Source organism: Maudiozyma barnettii (genome assembly GCF_903064755.1).
Source record: "Maudiozyma barnettii strain CLIB 1767 genome assembly, contig: KABA2_04, whole genome shotgun sequence".
NCBI lineage: Eukaryota > Fungi > Ascomycota > Saccharomycetes > Saccharomycetales > Saccharomycetaceae > Maudiozyma > Maudiozyma barnettii.
Genome location: NW_024545241.1, coordinates 316946 through 339383, shown reverse-complemented (window position 1 = coordinate 339383; position 22438 = coordinate 316946). Strand labels below are relative to the sequence as shown.

At 32.5% G+C, this 22438-nt stretch overlaps 8 protein-coding genes across 8 annotated transcripts; 3 read left to right on the top strand and 5 right to left on the bottom strand.

Moving 5' to 3' along the window:
- Positions 1-243: 243 nt before the first annotated feature.
- On the top strand, positions 244-861 carry KABA2_04S03388 (uncharacterized protein; the record flags this gene model as incomplete). Its single annotated transcript, XM_041550222.1, has 1 exon — positions 244-861. The coding sequence occupies one exon, from the start codon at positions 244-246 to the stop codon at positions 859-861; it is 618 nt and encodes a 205-aa protein (XP_041406156.1).
- Positions 862-1281: 420 nt separating this feature from the next.
- SPT21 (Spt21p) lies at positions 1282-3396 on the bottom strand (the record flags this gene model as incomplete). The annotated part of the gene is made up of 1 exon (XM_041550221.1): positions 1282-3396. One exon carries the CDS (start codon positions 3394-3396, stop codon positions 1282-1284), a length of 2115 nt encoding a protein of 704 aa, XP_041406155.1.
- A 1274-nt stretch (positions 3397-4670) lies between these two features.
- On the bottom strand, positions 4671-6419 carry KABA2_04S03344 (uncharacterized protein; the record flags this gene model as incomplete). Its single annotated transcript, XM_041550220.1, has 1 exon — positions 4671-6419. The coding sequence occupies one exon, from the start codon at positions 6417-6419 to the stop codon at positions 4671-4673; it is 1749 nt and encodes a 582-aa protein (XP_041406154.1).
- A 4084-nt stretch (positions 6420-10503) lies between these two features.
- Positions 10504-14034, top strand: NEW1 (New1p; the record flags this gene model as incomplete). The annotated part of the gene is made up of 1 exon (XM_041550219.1): positions 10504-14034. The coding sequence occupies one exon, from the start codon at positions 10504-10506 to the stop codon at positions 14032-14034; it is 3531 nt and encodes a 1176-aa protein (XP_041406153.1).
- A 176-nt stretch (positions 14035-14210) lies between these two features.
- Positions 14211-15032, bottom strand: FPY1 (Fpy1p; the record flags this gene model as incomplete). Its single annotated transcript, XM_041550218.1, has 1 exon — positions 14211-15032. The coding sequence occupies one exon, from the start codon at positions 15030-15032 to the stop codon at positions 14211-14213; it is 822 nt and encodes a 273-aa protein (XP_041406152.1).
- Positions 15033-15639: 607 nt separating this feature from the next.
- Positions 15640-16083, top strand: CHP1 (ribosome-associated Tef1p biogenesis chaperone CHP1; the record flags this gene model as incomplete). Its single annotated transcript, XM_041550217.1, has 1 exon — positions 15640-16083. One exon carries the CDS (start codon positions 15640-15642, stop codon positions 16081-16083), a length of 444 nt encoding a protein of 147 aa, XP_041406151.1.
- A 268-nt stretch (positions 16084-16351) lies between these two features.
- On the bottom strand, positions 16352-17848 carry KABA2_04S03256 (cation diffusion facilitator family transporter; the record flags this gene model as incomplete). The annotated part of the gene is made up of 1 exon (XM_041550216.1): positions 16352-17848. The coding sequence occupies one exon, from the start codon at positions 17846-17848 to the stop codon at positions 16352-16354; it is 1497 nt and encodes a 498-aa protein (XP_041406150.1).
- Positions 17849-18612: 764 nt separating this feature from the next.
- On the bottom strand, positions 18613-21153 carry HOT1 (Hot1p; the record flags this gene model as incomplete). Its single annotated transcript, XM_041550215.1, has 1 exon — positions 18613-21153. The coding sequence occupies one exon, from the start codon at positions 21151-21153 to the stop codon at positions 18613-18615; it is 2541 nt and encodes an 846-aa protein (XP_041406149.1).
- Positions 21154-22438: the final 1285 nt, after the last annotated feature.

Sequence of the window (22438 nt, the reverse complement as noted above, 5' to 3'; positions counted from 1 at the left end):
TTATATATATCTTTTTACAATAAGCTGGACATAGAAAAAGAGGAAAAAATATATATATTATTAGTCAAAGGAAAATTAGACTGTAAATATTACTATTACAGAATAAGATTATACAAACAGTTCCTTTATTATAAAACTTGTTTTTTCTTTTACTTATACACATAGCTATAAAGTAAATATTATTATCAAGACTCCAAAGATATCATCTATTAGTATTATAATAATAATAATAATAATAAAAAAATGCCTCTATTAAATTCTAATATACCACCTATACAACAACAACAAAATTACCTTCTTCAAATGAACAATATAAATGGTAATAATGCAACAACTTTACAAGATTTTGATTATCAACAACAACATCTATCACCTCTATTAATGCAGCAACAACAACAAGTTATGATGTATAGTAATAATGATAGAATATCGTCATCATCTGCAACAAGAAAATTTAATGTAAATGCAACAAGAAGTAATTCTAGTTCGAGTTCAAATTCTAGTGTTTTAAGTGCATTAAGAACAACAAATAATATTAGTAGTCTATCATCATCACCAGGCTCAAATATTGGTAATAATACATTTGGTAAACATTATGATTTATTAAATATTAAGAATAGAAATAAATTATTTGAAGATGATGTATTGTTTTGCCCTAGAGCTTTATTATCACAAAGTGAACTGAAAACAAGAGATGAATTAGATAAATTCTTAATGGATAGATATAATGAATATATGATATTTAATGGACAACAACAGCAACTTCATATAGATGAAAAGAAAAATAGTAACAACGGTAGTATTAATAATGGACCAAAATTTAATCCTTACGCTTCAAAGAGTTTCACCCCTGGTAATTAATGTCATTTCTGTTTTATTTATTTTCAAACAATACTTTTAATCTTTGTTTTCATTTCATTTCATCATGGCTCATATACATTCACAAACATGTTAAACTTCATTTCATTTTCTCATTCATTTTCTCTTTCTATATATTTTAACGACCCTTATCTTCATTTAAACTCCTATATTATTTCTTTATATTACTTATTATAGAGTTCATTTATACTATTATTCATTTACAATTTATAAAAAAACATAAATCATATTATTATACTAAATAATTTACACCTACTTTATCATCGTCCTACTACTCCCCTAAAATTGCATAGTTGTATCAATTTGTTTTTGAAAAAAAAATGTTGCCTTAGAAAGAATAAGAATTATTATTATTATTTTTAATTTTATATAGCTGATAAAATGTATATATAGTTTTTAAACTTATTTAGGATCACTACTACAGTTATTTGTAGCAGGTGTGTCATGACTTACTCCATCATTACTGCCATTAACAAATGACGAAAAGATATCATCACCATCATAATTATCATTTTCATCATCCTGATTCCCATGTAACGTATGTTTGTATCCAAACATCATCCCAGGCGATGAAGGCATAATGCCATGACGTTTATTAGAATTATCTTCCTCCTCCTCTTCCTCCTCGTTTGCTTCATCCTCACTCTTGGAATAACTTACTAATACAGTTGCATCACTATTTGGTACAGTTGCATCTGCAGGTATGACATTTGCGATATCAACAAATTCCTTCTGTTGACCAGATAGTAATGGTAACCGACGTAATTGATCATGGCATGAAGTAACCTTATGTTTCATTGTAACCGTATTACTATTACTACCACTAGTACTCTTCTTTCTCATATCTGTCATAGTACCGTTTTCGTTAGATTTTTCATTATTTCGGCTAGCATTTACCCCAACATTCTGAAGTTTCCCCGCTTGTTCTAATTCCATTAATGGCATCGATAATGTATCAATTGGAGATGTTCTATCCATATCTTCAACAGTTGGAATATCCCTTGGTGTATTTTTAGAATTTGTTAGATTTGCCATTGCCATTGGTGTAGTATTACTTGGAGGTTCCATCATTCCGACTAAATCCAATCCCTTTGTAGCATCATTGAATTCATTCAACCAATCAATAGTATTTTCATTGAAATTTAATAGATTCGTATACATGTCCCTACTCATATTTTCATTGTCCATTGGTGGAGGAATATTTTCTTTATTGTTACTATTATTGTTGTTGATGATCTCATTATCATCGTCACATGGAGTCTTACCTGTTATGGTTTCATTTAGACCACTAGTTATTGTAGTTAAGGGTGAAGGTACTGCTTGTGATATTTGCATAGTAGCCATTGTAGGAAGAATTTTCCCTGATTTGGTTCTGCTGGCCTTTGTGACTTTTTTGTTTGATTTCTTTGTAGTACTAATACTAGTAGGTTTCATTGTTGTTATACTATTTGTAGAATTATCCTTTTTCTTATTCATGAAATCAAATCTTTTACTGATGGCGTCATCAACTTTAATTTTATGTTCAGAATTATCTGATTGTGAAGAATTTATCTCATAGGTCAATGCATTGGAATGTTTTTCTTGTCTTTGTTGCTGTCGCTGTTGCTGTTGCTGTTGCTGTTGCTGCTGTTGCTGGTGTCTACCTAGAGTCTCCGTTTGCCTGTCTGCCATATATATCTTATGCGCAATCGATGTCTTCATGAAACCAGAACCAGCTGGATTCATACGAGTATCCCAAATGGGCAATGACTGAGTTCTGATAGCCTTTGGCGCAGGTTTCGGATTTGTTTGTCTTTTATTCACTCTCACAGATTTTGTTACATTTGTTATTGTTGGAGGGGCATATCGATGAGGTTTTACAGATGGAGTCGAGACCTTCGGTATTTCAGATGTCTCTTTAGGCCTATTTATAACAACTCTTTTAAGTTTTAATTTCACTTCAAGGGTCTCTGGAGTAGCTACAGATTCAGATTCCAATGTTTCTTTATTATTACTTTGCTTTCTCTTCTTGGAAGCATTACTATATGTTCTTCTTAACATAGCAGAAAAATTGGAGCAAACTCTACCAATCACCATGAATTCGTCATCATATTCATCAAGATCTTCCTCTTCTTCATTAGTTGTATCTTCACTGATTGTAGACAGTTTATCTTGGTTCTGTTTCTGTAGCTTAGATCGTATCTTGGATAATAGGCCTAGACTTACTAATGGTTCGTTAGCTTCACAAATATCGTGGTAATAAAGATTATAATCTAACACAATATCCGTGTTTGTTGATTGTTTATTTGTGTATATTTCCATAACTTCTGGGGAATTCAATTGTATTTCTTCTAGAACAAATGAAAGATTCACTGCACCTATACGTAGTTTTAATTCAGTATCTGTTGGAGCTGATGGATTTGAAATGTTAGCGACTCTTACTTCGTGAGGTTTCTTGGAACGTGCTAGATAACTCCCACTTGATCCATCTTCTAATGAGTAGAGGATCTTTAAGGTCATACGTGAGACTTCCGCCATCTTCTTAATTTGTATTGATTTGTATTATTGTGTTGATATGGATATCTTAGAATAGCCTTGTGTTAATTTATATCGATGTCAAATTCTTTTAGTAATATGATGTTTTTTAAAGTGATTTAGAATAACAAAGCAGGTTATGAGTAATGTGATGGTATGTATTGCAGCACCAGGAAAATATATTTATATATTTGTATTAGGTATGTTGTTGTTCTTGAGAAGTAAAATAATTGGAAAAGAAAAATAAATAAATCGAATCAGAGGGATGTATTAATAACACCAAAATAGTAAATCTTATTTTACAATTGTAAGAATTCTCAATCCTGTAATATAATAAAATATAATAGAATAACTTCACTGAAAAAAAAAAATCAAGCAATTTTGTTTAGGACATTCAACTCAATCAAAACTATATACGCGTTTACAAGACTGGTCAAAACAACGATCTTTCAACCCAACAATAGGCTCAAATGAAACTAGACAGACAGAGAAGAATCTGTTGAAGTTCGACATCCTTTAGAGGGAGAGACACTAATTGAGTTCGTTTTTTGCAGGTCGTAAGATGATTAAGCTACTTAGTTTTCGTGACGCGTCTCCTTCTACTAGCATATCTTTCCCTTTTCTTCTTTTTTGTTTGTTTATATTTCTTCGCTTTCATCAATTAACTGTGAATGGGAGAGGTAATTGAGTCTATTGTTTTACGCGTCGCGTTTCCTCAGAGGAAATTTCCAATGGCAGCAGCAGCAAAAACTGGAATGAGGGTGTTCGCTAGCTCACTGACCAGGTTTATACTGGATACATGGATTGAAGGAGCTCAATGAGGTTTACAGATTGTTATATAAATACTTTGGATATAACACTTGAATATTCTCGTCATTTACAGATGTAAAGCCTCTCATGATTAAAAATTCCACTTATTTATTTAGTTTACCGACTTTTTAATAAGAAAAATAAGTTTAATATATTTGTTAGTAAATGTCTTGGTATTTATTGAAAAAGTTCATATATATATATATATATATATTAGTTAGCGTCTTATTTAGGTTAGATTAGATGATTTTCATAAATCAATATTAAAGGTAAAATGTTCAAAAATATATATATCATTAAATCATAGAATGATATTGCTGGCATGAAGGTTAACGAACCTTCTTAGCAGGATTGAAGTAAATACTTCAAAAAGAATATTAGTAGCTATTCCCAGTTCGTAATAGATTGAATGTAGAAGGGGTTTAGGGAATAGAAATTTTGTTGGCTTAGTTATTTCACTTTTTATTTTATTGTAATCTTTTGTCAAAGTAATCCATTTTTGGTTGTCTGTAGAAAGGCGGGTTCTGCGAGCTTGCATTTGGCTCTTTCTCACTATCAGAACTTGGTACAATAGGGCTGATTGGTTCCTGATTGAACGTTTTAACTGATGTGCCAGAATATTTTCTTACAATATTTTCAATATCCTCGATGGATTTCCAAAAAGGACTATTGGAGAGAACACTTTTAATTTTATTGGGATCACCGTCGCCTATATTTAACAAGCTTTCCCGTATTTCGTTGACAAAATGCTGATAATAAGAAACTTCTGCATTCCTGAACTGTCCATCTTCTCCCTTAAGTGTTTGAAATGCATCTACTGCATTTCTCAACCTATCAATATTGTCTTGATCACTATCAACCTTGGTGGACTGTTGACTGTCTAATGAATCACCAACTTCCATAGACATAGATCCACGAAGAACTGCTGGTCTATTAAACCCTTCATCGAAACTTGGTAATAATCTTGGCTGATTTGTAGTTGGAGCCACATTTGGAGCCAATTCCATAGGAACAGCAGTCTGAGGAGTATATTGAACGGTTCCATTATTAAAATTAGTCAATGAAGGTAAAATCGGTGTTTGTAGTAATTGAAAAGGCATAACTGCAGCAGAAGCAGGTTGAGGTGGGGTTCGTATTTTCCTATACTGAGGGATTTGACTTAATATAGGTACATCTTGTTGCTGATGAAGCTGCAGTTGTTGGTGTTGATGTTGAAAATCGGCATGAATACTTGGAAGGGAGTTATTATTATTATTATTATTATTATTATTACTGGAATACTTTGATTGGAAATAAGGATCATTATTCGAAAAAGCGGTTTGAGGGTTATAATTTTGGATATTAGGAACGGCAGTATTAGCACTTTGTTGATAATAAATTGGTGGCATTATACTAGTAGGGTATTGATAAGTTATAGCTGGTTGACAACCAATAGATTGTCCCACTCCAGTCATTACAGAGTTTGCACTCATAGTTGTAACATTATTTGGAATTGTATTGATTGTGTATAATGGTGCTGTTGTAGCAACTGCTGGTACCGAAGTATTATCGATTTTCATATTATGAACAGTAGTTGTGTCAACAATATTATCTTTCTTAGAAAATCCAGCCTTGGTTAAAGTTGGAACAGGAATATTAACATTATGATTAATTCTATGAATTAAATCTAATTCGACAAATGCGTATCTATCCTTGTATTTAAAGATAAATCTTGAACCGCAATGAAATTGTTTCAAATTGGAGCCTTTACCACTCTTGCTGACATCACCTCTACTATCTTGACGACAAATGTATCTTTTACTTCTAGTAACGTTATCTTTTGCTCTATCTGTATGGTTTAACACTAAAGCAATGCCACAACCATCATAAATATCTTCTCTAATCTTGTCATATAATGCGTCGACTGCTTCGGGAGTTGGATGAAATGGTAAATTGAAAGAAGAGAAAGGGATAGTAGCCCTAATGTGAAATGATAGATTATTTATATTTTTCTTAGCAGTCAAAATATGAAGCAATTCTTCCATTGAATGAATAGTCGACCTTTCAAATGTTTCTACTCTATTTTTTTTCTTTTTCATCGTTAAATGTTTTGATGAGCCTAATATATCATCATATTTAGCATATTTACTGACTTTATCTTGTCTTTGTCGTGGAGCAGGAGGCGCCAGACCAATAATCTCTGGAGAGTTCGAGAATTGAGGTGAAGAGTAAGCCATTTCTATGTGTTTTTTTAAATTTTATTATTAATTTTGGAAACTTTTTGAAGATTGTAGTAATATAATGACAGTAAATTTTTTATTAGTTTTTTAACAGATAAGGAGGTAAAGAAAGAAAGAAATGGTGAAAAATTAAAGGAATAATACACAACTATAATGTCTATTAGTTATGTATATAACGTTCTGTAAGAGCTTGCAATAGACGATAATCAAAATAAAATAAACGAGCCAGGAATAAGACTAAAAATAAAATAAAAATAAATTAGAATAAAGTTTCTTTGCTTTTATATAGAACAATTAAATTTACACAAATAGCTTACCTATATTGATACATTAACCTATTCAAGGAAACATATCTATAAAGATATAGGAAGAATGATAAAGGGCATCAAGTATTACCAAGCTGCATGTCATACCTAGAGGAATATTTTTTGAATATTGATGCAATTATGTTAATGACTGAACTCCTTCTTTCCCATTTTTACTGAATTAAGATTGAAATACATATAAAATAAAACAAATTATTTTTATTTTCATTTACTGCAAAGAGCAACAGTCAAAAGAGGAGAGGAATAAAAAGAAAAAAATATCATCTGGTAATAACTAACACACATATCTTTTTAATCATTACTTGTTAACTTAATGAAGAACGTTATTAACAAAGATATTAAGTAGAAAATTGAAAGGATTTATTAATCGATTAAACCTTTCTCCATTCAGAAATATATGAAGTAAAATAGAAAAAAATAAAATTGTGGACTGTTAAGTTAATTATTGTTTGTGCTTTCACTTAATTGACAAATTTAAAAATTTAAAATCTGTTCTTGATGAAGGGAGGGAGAGATATATAGATGGAATTAGAACTTTATAAAAGTAATAAAAATACAAAATGATAAAATTTTGGGAACTAAATATCAGAGGAGAAAATGGCAAATCTTAATAATTCTACGACCATTTTTTCCTAATATGATAAAGTTTTCATTATATCTATTGATACAAAAGAGAATAACAGAGAAAATTGTGTAGGAGTGTAAGAATGAGGCCAGATTCTGTAGTATGTCGTCAATAAAATAACAATAACAACAATAAATGTGCACGTACTTACTAATAATTCTAATACAGATAATAAATTGTTTGTTGTTTTTTGAGAGAGGGGAGTGTAGAGGAAAGAAAACAGCAAAATCATATGTGGTTTTTAAGTCATTTCTAATGTTGCTTTACGTTCAACACAATAGTGCTGCAGTACAAAATTCTAAGAAAATAGTAAAAAACGAATGATACTATACTGAACTTTGCGTCGAGCTGAGAAATTAAGGTAGAAGAAGAAAAAAGCAACAAATTTGGAGGAGCGAGTCACAGACAAACCCGTGTATCATATCGTATCTATTTTTACAGAAAAACAGAAACTAATCGAATCGAAAAATTAAGAATTAGATTTTCTGAACTACGACTAGTTCTGAGAAGTTGGAGAACTTCATTGTTCTCAATTTTATTACTTTTGCAGCGAAGAACGGACAGTTATGGCACTTGGCGTAGGATCTTCTCCATTCAAGAATATCCAGATTCAGAAATAAAGTTGGAGAGTAAAATATTTGGTCTAAAAAAAAAAAAGAAATAGATATTTCTCTGGAATTATTGTTGGCTGCAAATATTTTGATAATTTTCGACCAATAGAAAAACGTTGAATTTCTTATCTCCTGTACATATATGTACGTCCTTTTTTCTCTTTGATAAAAAACCAAGTAACTGTGGATATGGCTCATTTTTCTTGTGCCACTTTCCTACCCCTTTCCCCTAAAAAAAATAATCATGACAATGAACGAAGTACTCAACATATATTTTTTTGCTTTTTTGTAGTGTATTTTTCAAGTTCCTAAGATTGTTTTACTGTGCCTTTTCTCAGTATCTTCTTTGAAAAAGAGGAGAATTCGACGACAGAGACGTTATCTGTTTTTAGGGATATGTACCTGTTCTCCTTAATTTTATGTGGGTCATTTCAATTTTGTTGTGGCCAAAAACAAACAAACAAACAAATAATATTTAAAAAGTCTTTCATTTTATTCTTTTGCTCTGGCTGTTTTACGGTGGCTTGATGCAAGCTTTGCCGTAGAAGGGTTTCTCCAGTGTTTTATATTTCCCATTAATTTTATTTATTGAATTATCGGTTCTAGTTTTTAAGAATGCATATTGGAGAAATAGAAAGAAAAATTTAAAAATGTGAATTCAATAGACATTTACTTCCTTTGTGCGACAAGAATACTGGGAACTAAATATTATTTGTTTACCTGCTTGTGTTACTATTACAAATGACATCAAACCTACATATTACACTTAACTACCTTATTTTAGGTTCGGTAAAAAAAAACTGAAAAAAAGCAGAAGCGCTAATTTGGCATTAAGAATACATCATTACCTCAATTTCCTCTTTTGGTTCACAAATGGATTGATTCAAATTCTTTTTTAAACGTTGTTCTGGATCCCCTCTTGACAACTCCACCGTATTTTCATTTCTTTCTTGAACTATATTTCTACACTCTGAATAAAGAACTAATAGTCTATAGTTATTAATACCGGACCCAGATATACTCCAAATTATATATAAATATCTATCATTAATGTATATAATGCTATAAATAAAGTAAGAAATATATACAATGTTTATTTTCGTCATTGAATATTAGAATGACCTCACTACTACTTCAAAATGGTTGTAAAAAATAAGACCTACTTAGAGATTAAAGTTCCACTTTGTGTTCATGTAATACTAATTAATTAATTTTAGAGTAACTGATAATTCTAAATAAAAGAAAACTTTGAAGTACATATCTTTGGATATTTATTATCATCATATAATTATTGTTTACCATATACAGCTTTTACATCTTATACAAGGAATAAAGGAACATTTAGAAAATATATAAAGATAAACATATCTTGTATAATTCACTGATCATCAACTATATTTCTGTAGTTCCTAATTGGTACATACATTCTTTCTAATTGTATTATTTCCCCAAATCTAATAAAATTACACGTACTTCAAAAGAGAATGTGTGAACAATGAAAAGATCGGCTAAGAATATATTCTATCATTTTTTTTCTATTATGAACGTTTAAAAACTTCCATCTACCATTTCTACTTCTCCACTTATGATATAACTATTGTTAAAGTTCATCAAGGGGGGAATAAGTAAACAGTAGACACCTATATATCTATTAGTAAAATAAGAAAGCAGTAAGTTTAATAAAATTTAAAGTTTAAGAATTGGAAAGTTGGGTATTGGGGTCTAAATCCATCAAGAAATCTTAATTATTTGTTAACCTACATTAAAGTAATTAATTTTATTATTTTCCACCTAATCTTAAAAATAAGTTTAGTGTCCCATTTTTTTAGTTCATCATGAAAATCAGGGTATACCAAACATTTCAATGACAAATCTCAATATGTTTTAGGTTCTTTGCTAATAAACCTCTACATATGTCACCCTTAATTTCGTTAATCAAAAAAGAATCTTTTCATTACAAGACGATATATATATATACATACATATGAAACGACACTTTAAGACGGTTAGTGTAATAGCCTAAATTGAACTCTAAAAGTGGTAAATTTGAGTTTTTATCTTACATAGTATCGACAATTGAAACCCAATTAATTACTATTGTTTCCACCGAATGAAATGTAATATAACTTATACTAACCACGAGGTCTAAAATAGTTAATTTAAAAGTGCTACCTATCATAATCAGAAAATATACCTCGCCTGGTTGCTACCAAAATTTCTGTGTGGAGCCGCTTGACATGCGGGTAATGAAAAAAAGTTTTATCTCAAAGAGCGTAAATTGGCGGTCAAACACCCATTTAATAATAGTAAAATTTTCATTTGAACCTGCAGCTGCCCATCGGGAAAATTTTTCACTTCCGCCATATAATCTTGTAGTAAGTAATACTTACAGTTACATAATATCTATTATAAATAAACAATATTATTAATTAATCTTACCCACTTATTCAGTTCTTAATATCATTTATATCTATATGTCTACATAAGTAACGAAGAATACAAAACTTGAATAGAAAATAATGCCTCCAAAGAAATTTCAAGCTCTGGACGATTTCATCGATAAGCAACCAGCTGATCCAAGTATGGTTAAATCACCATTCGGTGGTTATTTCAAGAAGAATAACAACAATTATCAACAACAACGTAATTTGAACCAAGGTAGCAACTACCAAAACTATAACCAAGGTAGCAACTATCAAAATTATAACCAAGGCAGTAACTATCAAAACTATAAACAAAATAGTTATGTCCCAGCTACTACCACTCCAAATACTAGTAGTACACCAACCCCATCTGCCTCTAGTGCATCTTTGACATCATTGAACACTTCAATCTCTAATTTGAATTTGAACGTGACCCCAGTTACCAACTATTTGTTAAAGATGACTGAAGCTTCCAACATTACTGAATGTAAAACATTAATTAAATCCATTGTCGAAGAATTCAACGGTGAGTTCTCATCTATGAAGAACGTCGAAGATTGGGGTATCCATGATGTCATCAACAAATTGATTAAAGCAAAGAATCCAGCTTTAATTAAAGAATCGGCATACTTACTTATTTCTAATCTAGCTCAAAACTGTGTTAACAAATCTCCTCAAGAGGCTTACTTGTTACCATTTTTCAACTTGGCTCTAGATGGTACTGCTGAAAAGGATAACACTGTGAAGCGTGCTGCTCAACATGCTATCGATGCATTATTGAACACCTTCCCAATCGAATCTTTGTCTACAAATGTTCTTCCAGTCATCCTAGAATACCTATCTTCCGGTGCCAAATGGCAATCTAAAATCGCTGCTTTAGCTATCGTCGATAGAATCAGAGAAGACTCTCCAAACGATTTATTAGAATTAACATTCAGACAAACTGTACCAATTCTTACTGATGTCTCCACTGATTTCAAACCAGAACTTGCTAAACAAGGTCACCAAACATTATTGGACTTCGTCTCCATCCTTGACAACTTGGATCTTTCACCACGTTTTAAATTAATTGTTGACACCTTACAGAATCCTCAAAAGGTTCCAGAATCTGTCAAAGCCTTATCTAGTGTCACTTTCGTTGCCGAAGTTACTGAACCTTCTTTGTCGTTATTAGTTCCAATTTTAAACAGATCCCTAAATCTGTCATCTTCATCCCAAGAACAATTAAGACAAACTGTTATTGTCATCGAAAATTTGACTAGATTGGTTAACAACAGAATTGAAATTGAAAGCTTCGTCCCATTATTATTACCTGGTATCGAAAAAGTTGTCAATACTGCTTCTTTACCAGAAGTTAGAGAATTAGCTGAAAAAGCTTTAGTAGTTTTAAAGGGTGACGAAGGCGAAACTTCTGGTCAATCTAGCAGTGGTCCTATTAGACTAACAAAGGAAGATGCTAAGAAGTTCCTATTGGACAATTTGGCAAAAGTATCTGCTGAAGGGGACTTCCTATTGAAACCATTCCTAGATGATATCAAAAACAATAACGAAATCGTTATCACTGAATACTTAACCAATTTCATCACAGGTGTTGCTAATGTTAATGATTGGAAAAGACTGGAAGAGTACTTTAACTCTATCCTTGGTGATAATAATAAGGATGTTGTTTCTAACGATTTCATTGCTGCTATCAGAGGTATTTTCCACCAAGAAAAGGTCAAATACGATGAAAATGAGGGTATTGAAATTGTCAACACTGATTTCTCTTTAGCTTACGGTTCACGTATGTTATTAAACAAGACCAACCTACGTCTATTGAAGGGTCACAGATACGGTCTTTGTGGTAGAAATGGTGCTGGTAAATCCACATTGATGAGAGCTATTGCAAATGGTCAATTAGATGGTTTCCCAGATAAGGATACTCTACGTACTTGTTTTGTTGAACATAAACTTCAAGGTGAAGAAGGTGACCTAGATTTGGTTTCTTTCATTGCTTTAGATGATGAGTTGCAAAGCACTTCTCGTGATGAAATTGCTGCCGCTTTAGAATCTGTTGGTTTTGACGATGAAAGGAGAGCTCAAACTGTGGGTTCTTTATCTGGTGGTTGGAAGATGAAATTAGAATTGGCCAGAGCTATGCTGCAAAAGGCTGATATCTTACTATTAGATGAACCTACCAATCATTTGGATGTGTCTAACGTTAAATGGCTTGAAGAATATTTATTGGAACACACTGACATCACATCTTTAATTGTTTCTCATGACTCAGGATTTTTAGATACCGTATGTACCGACATTATTCATTACGAAAACAAAAAATTGGCTTATTATAAGGGTAACTTGGCTGCATTTGTTGAACAAAAGCCCGAAGCTAAGGCTTACTATACCTTGACTGACTCGAATGCTCAAATGCACTTCCCACCACCTGGTATCTTGACTGGTATCAAATCCAGAACAAAGGCTGTTGCAAAATTGACAGATGTCACCTTCACATACGCTGGTGGTAACAAACCATCCTTGGCTAATGTCTCATGTGCTCTATCTTTGTCCTCTCGTGTTGCTGTTCTAGGTCCAAATGGTGCTGGTAAATCTACTTTAATTAAGCTTTTGACAGGTGAATTAGTTCCTCAAGAAGGTAAGGTTGAAAAACATCCAAACTTACGTATCGGTTACATTGCTCAACACGCTTTGCAACACGTTAACGAACATAAGGAAAAAACTGCTAACCAATACTTACAATGGCGTTATCAATTCGGTGATGATCGTGAAGTTTTGCTAAAGGAATCTAGAAAGATTTCCGAAGAAGAAAAAGAAATGATGACCAAGGAGATCGATGTTGATGATGGTAGAGGTGCTAGAACCATTGAAGCTATTGTTGGTAGACAAAAATTAAAGAAGTCCTTCCAATATGAAGTTAAATGGAAATGGTGGAAACCAAAATATAATTCTTGGGTTCCAAGAGATCTTTTGATCAGCCATGGTTTCGAGAAGTTGGTTCAAAAGTTTGATGATCATGAAGCTTCTAGAGAAGGTTTAGGTTATCGTCAATTGATCCCATCTGTTATCACTAAACATTTCGAAGATGTTGGTCTAGATTCTGAAATTGCTAACCACACTCCATTAGGTTCCTTATCGGGTGGTCAATTAGTTAAGGTTGTTATCGCCGGTGCCATGTGGAACAATCCGCATTTGTTGGTTCTGGATGAACCTACTAACTATCTAGATAGAGATTCTTTAGGTGCCTTAGCTGTTGCTATTCGTGATTGGACTGGTGGTGTTGTCATGATTTCACATAACAACGAGTTCGTTGGTGCTTTATGTCCAGAACAATGGATTGTTGAGAATGGTACTATGGTTCAAAAGGGTATTAACCAAATTGATCAAAGTAGATTTGAAGATGGTGGTAATTCTAATGCTGTTGGTGTCAAGTCCGACCAAATGATTACTCCATCCGTTGATGATGACGATTCTCCTGCCAATATCAAGGTTAGACAAAGAAAGAAGAAAATGACTAGAAACGAAAAGAAGTTACAAGCAGAACGTCGTCGTCTACGTTACATCGAATGGCTGTCTTCTCCAAAGGGTACTCCAAAACCAGTTGATACTGATGACGAAGATGAGGATTAAACAATTTTGATAGAAATATAATACATATTAAAAATTAATTGGTTATACACCAACGTGGTTTACTATATAATAGTGTAAGGTTTTGTAAAATAAAATAAATATATATACGTACTTTGAAAGAGCACATAAATTAAATGCTTATATATTGAGAAATATGTGGATTCAGCTCAATTATTTTACCTTGTATTTGATACTTCATCTTCTTCCTCGGTGGAGAGTTGTTGACCTTCAAATTCCACCTCAGCACGTTTCATTAACTCAAGTAGATATTTATCGTCCTTCTTTTCACCTAATATACTAATTGTATTAAAACCTTTACCGTAATGAGGATATGATCCAATCTTAATCTCAGATGATACGTCCAACGCATCCTCCTGCAACAATTTTAAATTATGTGAAATTTGCGATTCGGTCATACTAGTTTTAATAAAATATCTGACATATTCTATATCCTTTTCCCCTAAATGATATAAGGATTTAACTATAGGTGTTAAACCACTCAATAATCTTTCGAATAATTGTGGGATACCGGGAAAAATAAAGACCTGTTGATTGAGACTACAGACTGGAACCCACAAATCGTCATATAAATAATAATTCTTCACTGTTGGACCAGAAGGTAAAGTAGCCATTTTATAATAATCACTTAATGCTTGCGGACTTAATCTTCCTTCAGGATTTGATTTTTCTTGCATCCTCAATTTACATTGTTCATTTATCATACAAGGTAAGTTAAACGATTTGGCTACACATTTATAAGTGATATCATCGTGTGTACTACCAATCCCACCAGTGGTAATAATAAATTGATATTTCTCCTTTAAGTTCCTTAATGTTGTCATAATTTGCTCTTCATCATCTCCAATGGTGATGATTTCTCGTAATTTAATACCAAGTCTAAAACAGAATTGGGCAAAATATCTGGAATTTGTGTCGTTGATTTTACCATTCAGAACCTCATCTCCGATGATAATACATGCTGCATTGATTTTATTCATAGTATGGAATATATGGATCTTGAATACTCTAGTTTATTCTCGAAATGAAATTACCAAATAATCTTTTAGACACCCTTTAAACGCCTAATGTACTACGTATCTAGTAGTTAGAAGCTTTATATTTAATAGTTCTCCTGGATCTTGAAACAGCTTATTATTTAAGGCTGTCAAAATTGAAAGAGTTAAAATGTTACTCGTTAGTTAGGGCTTGATTAAACAAAATATAGGGTCCTACGATTTAGAACACATGATCAATAAGTTAGAATCGTTTTACACGAGTAGAGTCGCAAAAAGAAATTCACTGAATAAAAAAAAGTGAAAAATTTCGCTTGACTGACGAGAGAATAGAAAGGCGTTCCCGATGAGGTAACAATAGTGAACTTTCTAGTACATTCTAGCATTAATGATGTAGGTTGGATTGCATCACGGGGCCAAGGTATATATATATAAGGCAATTTAAATTATTTAATTTAAAGGGGTGTATTTTTGAATTGGTTGGTCTGCTATTCTGTTCTTGTGCAATATTAAACGATACTGTACCACCGTTGGAGAATAGCTATCAAACAGTACTATTGAACGAGCAGGATAAAATATACAAGCACATAACATGTCAGCAACAACTTTTGACGCCGAAAAAGCTGATAATTTAGAAGATATTGAAAGACAATTTGCTGTCGTCGCAGTTGAACAAGCTGAAACCTATTGGAATATATTAACCAAAATCAAAGGTTCTAAATTACGTCTAACTAAATTTGACAATGATATATATGACACATTTATCGAACATTTCCCAGAATATAAGGACGTTGAAAGAGTGAAAAACTTCAAAGAAGAAGAACTAAAGTCAAAGGAACAAAAGGTTAAATGGAGAAAGTTCTGTGGAGAATTCGAAGAAAATATCGAAGATTACAATTTTGGTACTCTGTTAAGAACTAGTTCTAATGACGAATACGGTCAAGAAGGTACTATTTTTGTTGTTAGAATCCAATTTTACGCTTTTGAAATTGCCAGAAACAGAGCAGGTTTGAATGACTGGATCTGTGGTAAATAGATATTCAACTTTATCTGTGAAACTTGGGGACCCTAGATTCTAATGCACCGATATTTGCTTATTTATATACGTACATTTACAAATATACACCTGATACATAATTCATTTTAAAAAACATTTAAAAATATAAATCAATATGTTAAACATACGCTTGATTCTTGTATATTGTTTTAGAATCCTACAATTTCTATGTAAATAAAATATAAATGATTGTGCCACTATTACTAGTATCAATCAACATTTGAAGAATATACTTTCATTTTTCTTTCTAATGAGTGTGCGAATGATGAGTAGACGTAGAATGACTATGGGAATGTGTTGCGCTGTGCTCCGGCAAGGTTGGATTTACTTTATATTGCGTAAACTGAGGTTTACGATTGTTATTTTCTTCAACATATTCTATCTTAATTTCTTTGAAATTATCAACATTCTTTTCTAATGCTGATCGTATGTGACTTGATACTCTTGATAATTCGCTGATGGTGAAAATATGAGAATGTTCAGAAGGAACTAAAATTTTTGCATGTGCCATCAAATTTGGTCCTGATGCCAAAACTATTAATTCTTCTAATTTTAATGGTGATGAATTTATAGTATGGGTAAGTTTATGCAACGAATTATTCAAACTATGTTCTATTTCCTCATATATTTCATCGTCCTTTTCCAAGGATTGATCAATTAACTCTCTAATTGATGTATTCATACCTTCTGCACCGGCTTTCACTACTAAACCAGAAACAATGAGACCACCAATGGTGTCTAATGATTGAATATTAAACAAATAACCAGAGGAAATGGTTACCAAAGCGACCAAGGAAGTTAACGAATCCACCCTATGATGCCATGCATTAGCCATGAGAACATTGGATTTGGTCTCAATAGCTACTTTCTTTGTAGCTCTAAATATCCATTCTTTAGCAACAATAGATAATGCTGCGATCCACGCAGCATTAATATTGGTGACTTCTTGCGTTGTTGTATCTGATGCTGTCGAATGTACCATGCTTTGTGACTCTGACCCAAATATTGCTAATGTCTCCAGAATTGTATGTGGTATTATGGGCCCTACAATTGTACATAAAGAAGACCAACCAATAGAAATACCTGCAGTCAATAAAATTGTAGATACAGCCAGTGAACCTACTGTTTCAATCTTGCCATAACCGAATGGATAATCTATTGTAGGTTTATTGGCAGCTAAACGAACCGAAAATAATGTTAAAAAATCTGATATCATATCACTTAGTGCATGAATTGAATCAGCAAATAATGCTTGCGAGTGGAAAACTATACCACCAATAAATTTACCAATCGCTATGGCAACATTAATCCCTAAACCTATCCATGTGACCCTCACACCTGCATTTTTTCTTATCTCTTCTGCATCCAGAACTAACATTGGATTGGCGTGAGAATGACTATGAGAATGGCCATGAGAGTGTTCATGGCTATGTGGCAGTATATTAACGGTTTGATGACTATGAGTATGGGAATACAACCCTTGTGCTAAGGATTTCAGGAAGGAATCATCTTGAGATGTTTCAGATGGTGAAGTTTTTATATTTTTAGTTTTTAATTCTAACTCTGGCCTACTAAACGATAGAGAACTATGAAAACCTCTTCTATTCACTTGGAAATTAGATAGAATTGTTTTAAATGATCCATTTCTTATAGGCGAGGTCCTAACCGCGACTTTTAATAAATTTGTGTTGAAATTGAATTGTAACCCAACAAAACATACTCGCTGCATTGCTGCGTTTATCATTAGATATTTGTTTATGAAGCCAATTAATACCTTTCTCAAACGTAAAAACAGATATCAAACTGTATAGTTTATTTTATATGTAAATTTTGTAGTATTTTCTGTTAATTTCCCCTAGGTGTACATCCCTACCAAACCAGTCAATCTGTGGATAAATGTATTATGTGTCTACACTTAATTGGGAAATTATTAAATAATGAGCTTTAAAAAATTTAGCAAATTTGTTTGATCTCTCGATAATTGCAATAATATCCCTTTAATATCGTTCTAATAAATGATTCAACTTGAAATGGAAGGGAAGTAGGAGATGTATGAATTAAAAAATTCTTATTTCTCGATTCCAAATATATTAATTTACTTCCACCATTGGCCATCGAAACTTTCGTAATTAAACTGTTTACTCGTTTGTCCAGACAGTTAACCGGAGAAAGTAAAAAAAATAAATTGAAAGACATTCGCGCGTCTTCCGTCATTATTGTACGTGGTCGCCATAGCAAAAACAACAACAAAATTGACAAATTTCGTTTGGAATCTCAAACTCTCATCGTCTTTCAAACAAAGGATAGGAGCAGTACGTTGTTGCAACAACCAAAAAAGAAAAGAGATAATTAACTGATCTTGTTACCATTACTTTTTTATTTTTATTAATAAGATTAATAATATTATCCTTGGGTATTAGCAATTAAATATCACCCTTTTATTGGTAGTATTTGGTATTTACTGTTTATGTAATCTATAAAAGAGATTATACTTCGGGTATGTATCGATCAGATACCAGTGAGACTCTGTTGAAGCCATCCGATGGTCCTTCTTTTGATCTCACCATTTTCATCCTTATATAGACGTTTCTCCTCTAACGTTTTCATCATTTCATCTGCCGTCTTACCTTTATCTATACCATTCAGAATGAATTTATATAATCTTTTTCTACGGGAGAAAGTCTTACGATTCTTCGTGAGTCTCCATTTATTACCATATTTTTCTTCTAGACCACGAATAGATGGATTACCATCTATGCCATAAACATATTCTTCCCATATAGTTCTAACATTATTAGGAGCTTTGATAAGAGTATAGTTAATTTCGCTATTAATATCTGTATCATTTGCAGGCTCTGTTTTCTTCGAATCATCCTTTCTTGGAGACTCCTTGGGACCATCTATTATCTTTTTAATTATACGTTTCTTCTTGGCTGCAACAGTCTTCTTGACGGGATTTGTTTTCTTATTTTTGCCCCTTGCACCATTTATATCTTCATCAACTTCATCCTCTTCGAAGTTTTCGTCATCCATATCATCATCTTCATCATCTTCTTCATCATATTCCTCATTCTCATCATCATCCTCATCCTCATCGTCATTAGGGATACCCCTAGCACTATTACCTTTCGAAGTGGCATCCTTTGAGAAATCAGTAGAACCGATTTTGTTCCCATTAGCATTTACATTATCACTCTCATCATCTTCCTGATACCCATCGTCATCGTCGTCATCTTCCTGATTATTCTTATTTTTAGATTCCTTATGTATTGAAGTTGCATTTGTATTAGCGATTTGAGGTTGTCCATGTGATGGAAGAGGTAATTGCATTGATATTGGTAAAGCAATTGATGTTGAAACGTTTGTTTGATCTTGTTGCAGCGAATTGTTATTATTACCATTCGCAGTAGTTCTATCATTTCCGTTCTTTACAGTTCCATTGGTATTATTACGAGATAAAGTTATAGGAACCTGTAATGTTTGAGGTAAAGTTGGAATACCGTTTGGATGGTTAGCTCTAGTATTACCATTTATTATATGAGCCGGTACAGGAACAATTGGGTTAGTAACTGGATTTTGAACTAATGGAGCAAGCCCAGTGAATGGGTCGGTGGGTAAGATGATTGGCATATTTAATAAGTCCGCAGGTGGTGCACTGCTTTGGAAATTTGGTGTAGTTTTATTTAATTTATTTGGATGTAGATTTTCATTTTGATGGGGATTATTATTATTATTACTGTTATTATTACTGTTATTGTTATTGCTATTATTATTATTATTATTATTATTATTATTACTATTATTATTATTGGTGTTGCTGTGATGATGTCTCTTCCTCTTCTTGATTCCGTTGGGGTTCAATGTAAATGTCTTGTTTCTATTTGTGAAGGAAGGTAATTGATACAATGGCGAAGTGTTGTTACTACTGGAAGTGTTATTATCTTTGAGATTTGACTTACTATTTGAAGAATGTAAATTTATTCTAGAGTTTGAATTTGTATTGGATTTATTAAGAGGTGAAGGTTGACCATCTTGAGTATGAATCGAAACACCATTACCTACGAATCCTTGTTGACGATGTGCTAAATAATTTGCACTGATGTTAGATATGGAATTAAGTAAATCAAGAGCAAATTTCGTTTCATCTTCTTGTTGAGGTTGTATTGATTGTTGTAAAGTGATCAATCTATGGAAGTGATTATTAAACATTGTTTCATTTTGTTTTTGTAACACTTTAAATTGGTCGTTGATAGTGGATTGAAGAATTTGAGTCATTGATATTTTTAAATTCGATATCATTGATGTCTGTTGTTCCATTTTGCCTGTCAAATTCTGAAATTGTTCCTCCATAGCGATCAGCCTAGCAGATAATTCTTCCATTCTTTGAAACAATCTCAATCGATTCGAAGTAGATTCTGTGTTTGTTGAAGATATTGACAAGGATGGTGTCACATTGGCGTTCCTAGTAAATTGCCGTATATTCAAATTTGGTAAACTATTTACACTTGAAATATCATTCCCAACATTCACATTTGCATTTGCATTTGCATTCGTGTTAGTATTACTCTGGCTACGAATTGTTGGGTTTGCATTATAATTCATAGCAGCAAGTGGGGATCTTGCATGTTGACCATTTTCAATCATATTTGATTCCTGTTGTTTCTGTTTATCTAATCCTAATAGATCCAACGGTTGCATTCCATTCATCGGTACAGGTATCGGTACCACCACATTGTTATCAATGTTGCTATTATTGTTGTTACTGCTGTTGTTATTCATTTGTTGTTTTAATACATCAGTGGTAACATTATCTGCTTGTTTCTCATCCATTTTAAGTTTCTGTTCAAAAGATAACAACAACAAACACTTGTAGTATTGGTGGCCAAAATGAGAGTTTTCTACAATTTTTATAAGGTAGAAAGATATATATGTATGTAACAAAGCAATGTAAAGCGAACCACAATGACAGTCTCGAGTTCTCGTAGGATCTGTATTACAACCAATGAATAAAAAGAAGACGATGTGTGAAGGTACAGGGAAAAAACACATAATATTTCTATGTTAGAATTGGCAATATACGGCAACAACCTCATCGCCACCAAATTTCGCGGAACAACTAGAAGCACGAATATGTATATACGTATATTATTTATTTTTCACCAATTTAATGGTGCTTGGCGGTGTTATAAAGGGAAGACACATATACACACATATATATTTACGAATATACAAGGAACAATATCTCAACTCGATCTGTTATTATTTTAGATTATCATATCTATACAGATACTCATACCTACAGCTATAAACTTTTTCGATTGATGTTATATAATATTGCATACACGTACATCAATCTCCATTTTCATTTCTATAAGTAATTGATGTAATCCTTTCCATCCATATCAAATGCACATATATTTAAATACTCTTTGAGTCGAAACCTCCTGTGTGATGATCTATGACGTATAAGTCCATCATCTTGTTCTTGATGAACCGTTGTATACTATACATCACCCCTAAGTAAATTGAACGAAACCCAACCTTGTATATACACCAGGGTCCAACTTTTAGGAAAACTACGAGGAATAGAATAGATTGAACAACCCTAGTCTACATCACGCTGTACGACACGGGACCTCTCTCTGTCTCTTTCAATCATCTGACGGGGCACGACAGACTATATAATGTGGACCGTACAGCGTGACTTCCCGGAGAGGAGGCGCGAGGAGAAATCATTTTTTTACGCTTTCGCTAACGGATTTGGCAGTGTTTAAATAGTCATCGGCGCAGTAATAAAACAAAGCAAATACTGAGCTGTTTGCTCATTGTAAGGATGCATACACAGAATACACAACCAGGGAGAGGGATGCTGAGAATGTAATTCTGTTGGTTGGCATGAATTGTATTGATATAAACATTATCAGCTTAAGTTCATTCTTTTAATAGACAGAGACAAGATATATAGTGTAATAATAGCGGACGATCAGAGACTTCAGTTTTTGGACTACTACTACTACTATCGTGTATGCATAGGCGGTGGGCTAAGTTAAGCTACACGTACACATTGTTTGATGCAATATTACATTTAATAACCAGGGGTAATTTACTTTCTTGAAATATAATTTCTATTAACATAAGCATATATATAGAAGTATACTTATATATTCTTGTATTTATTAATTATCTTGCAATATACAAACGGTATCGTTACTCTTAGTCACTGTGTTTGTTTATTATACTTCAAAAGTAAATAACCAAATATACTTCAAATAGTACTACTAAAACTCAAGAGAAGGCTGTTTCTATTTTTATTTTTTTCAATACATCACTATTT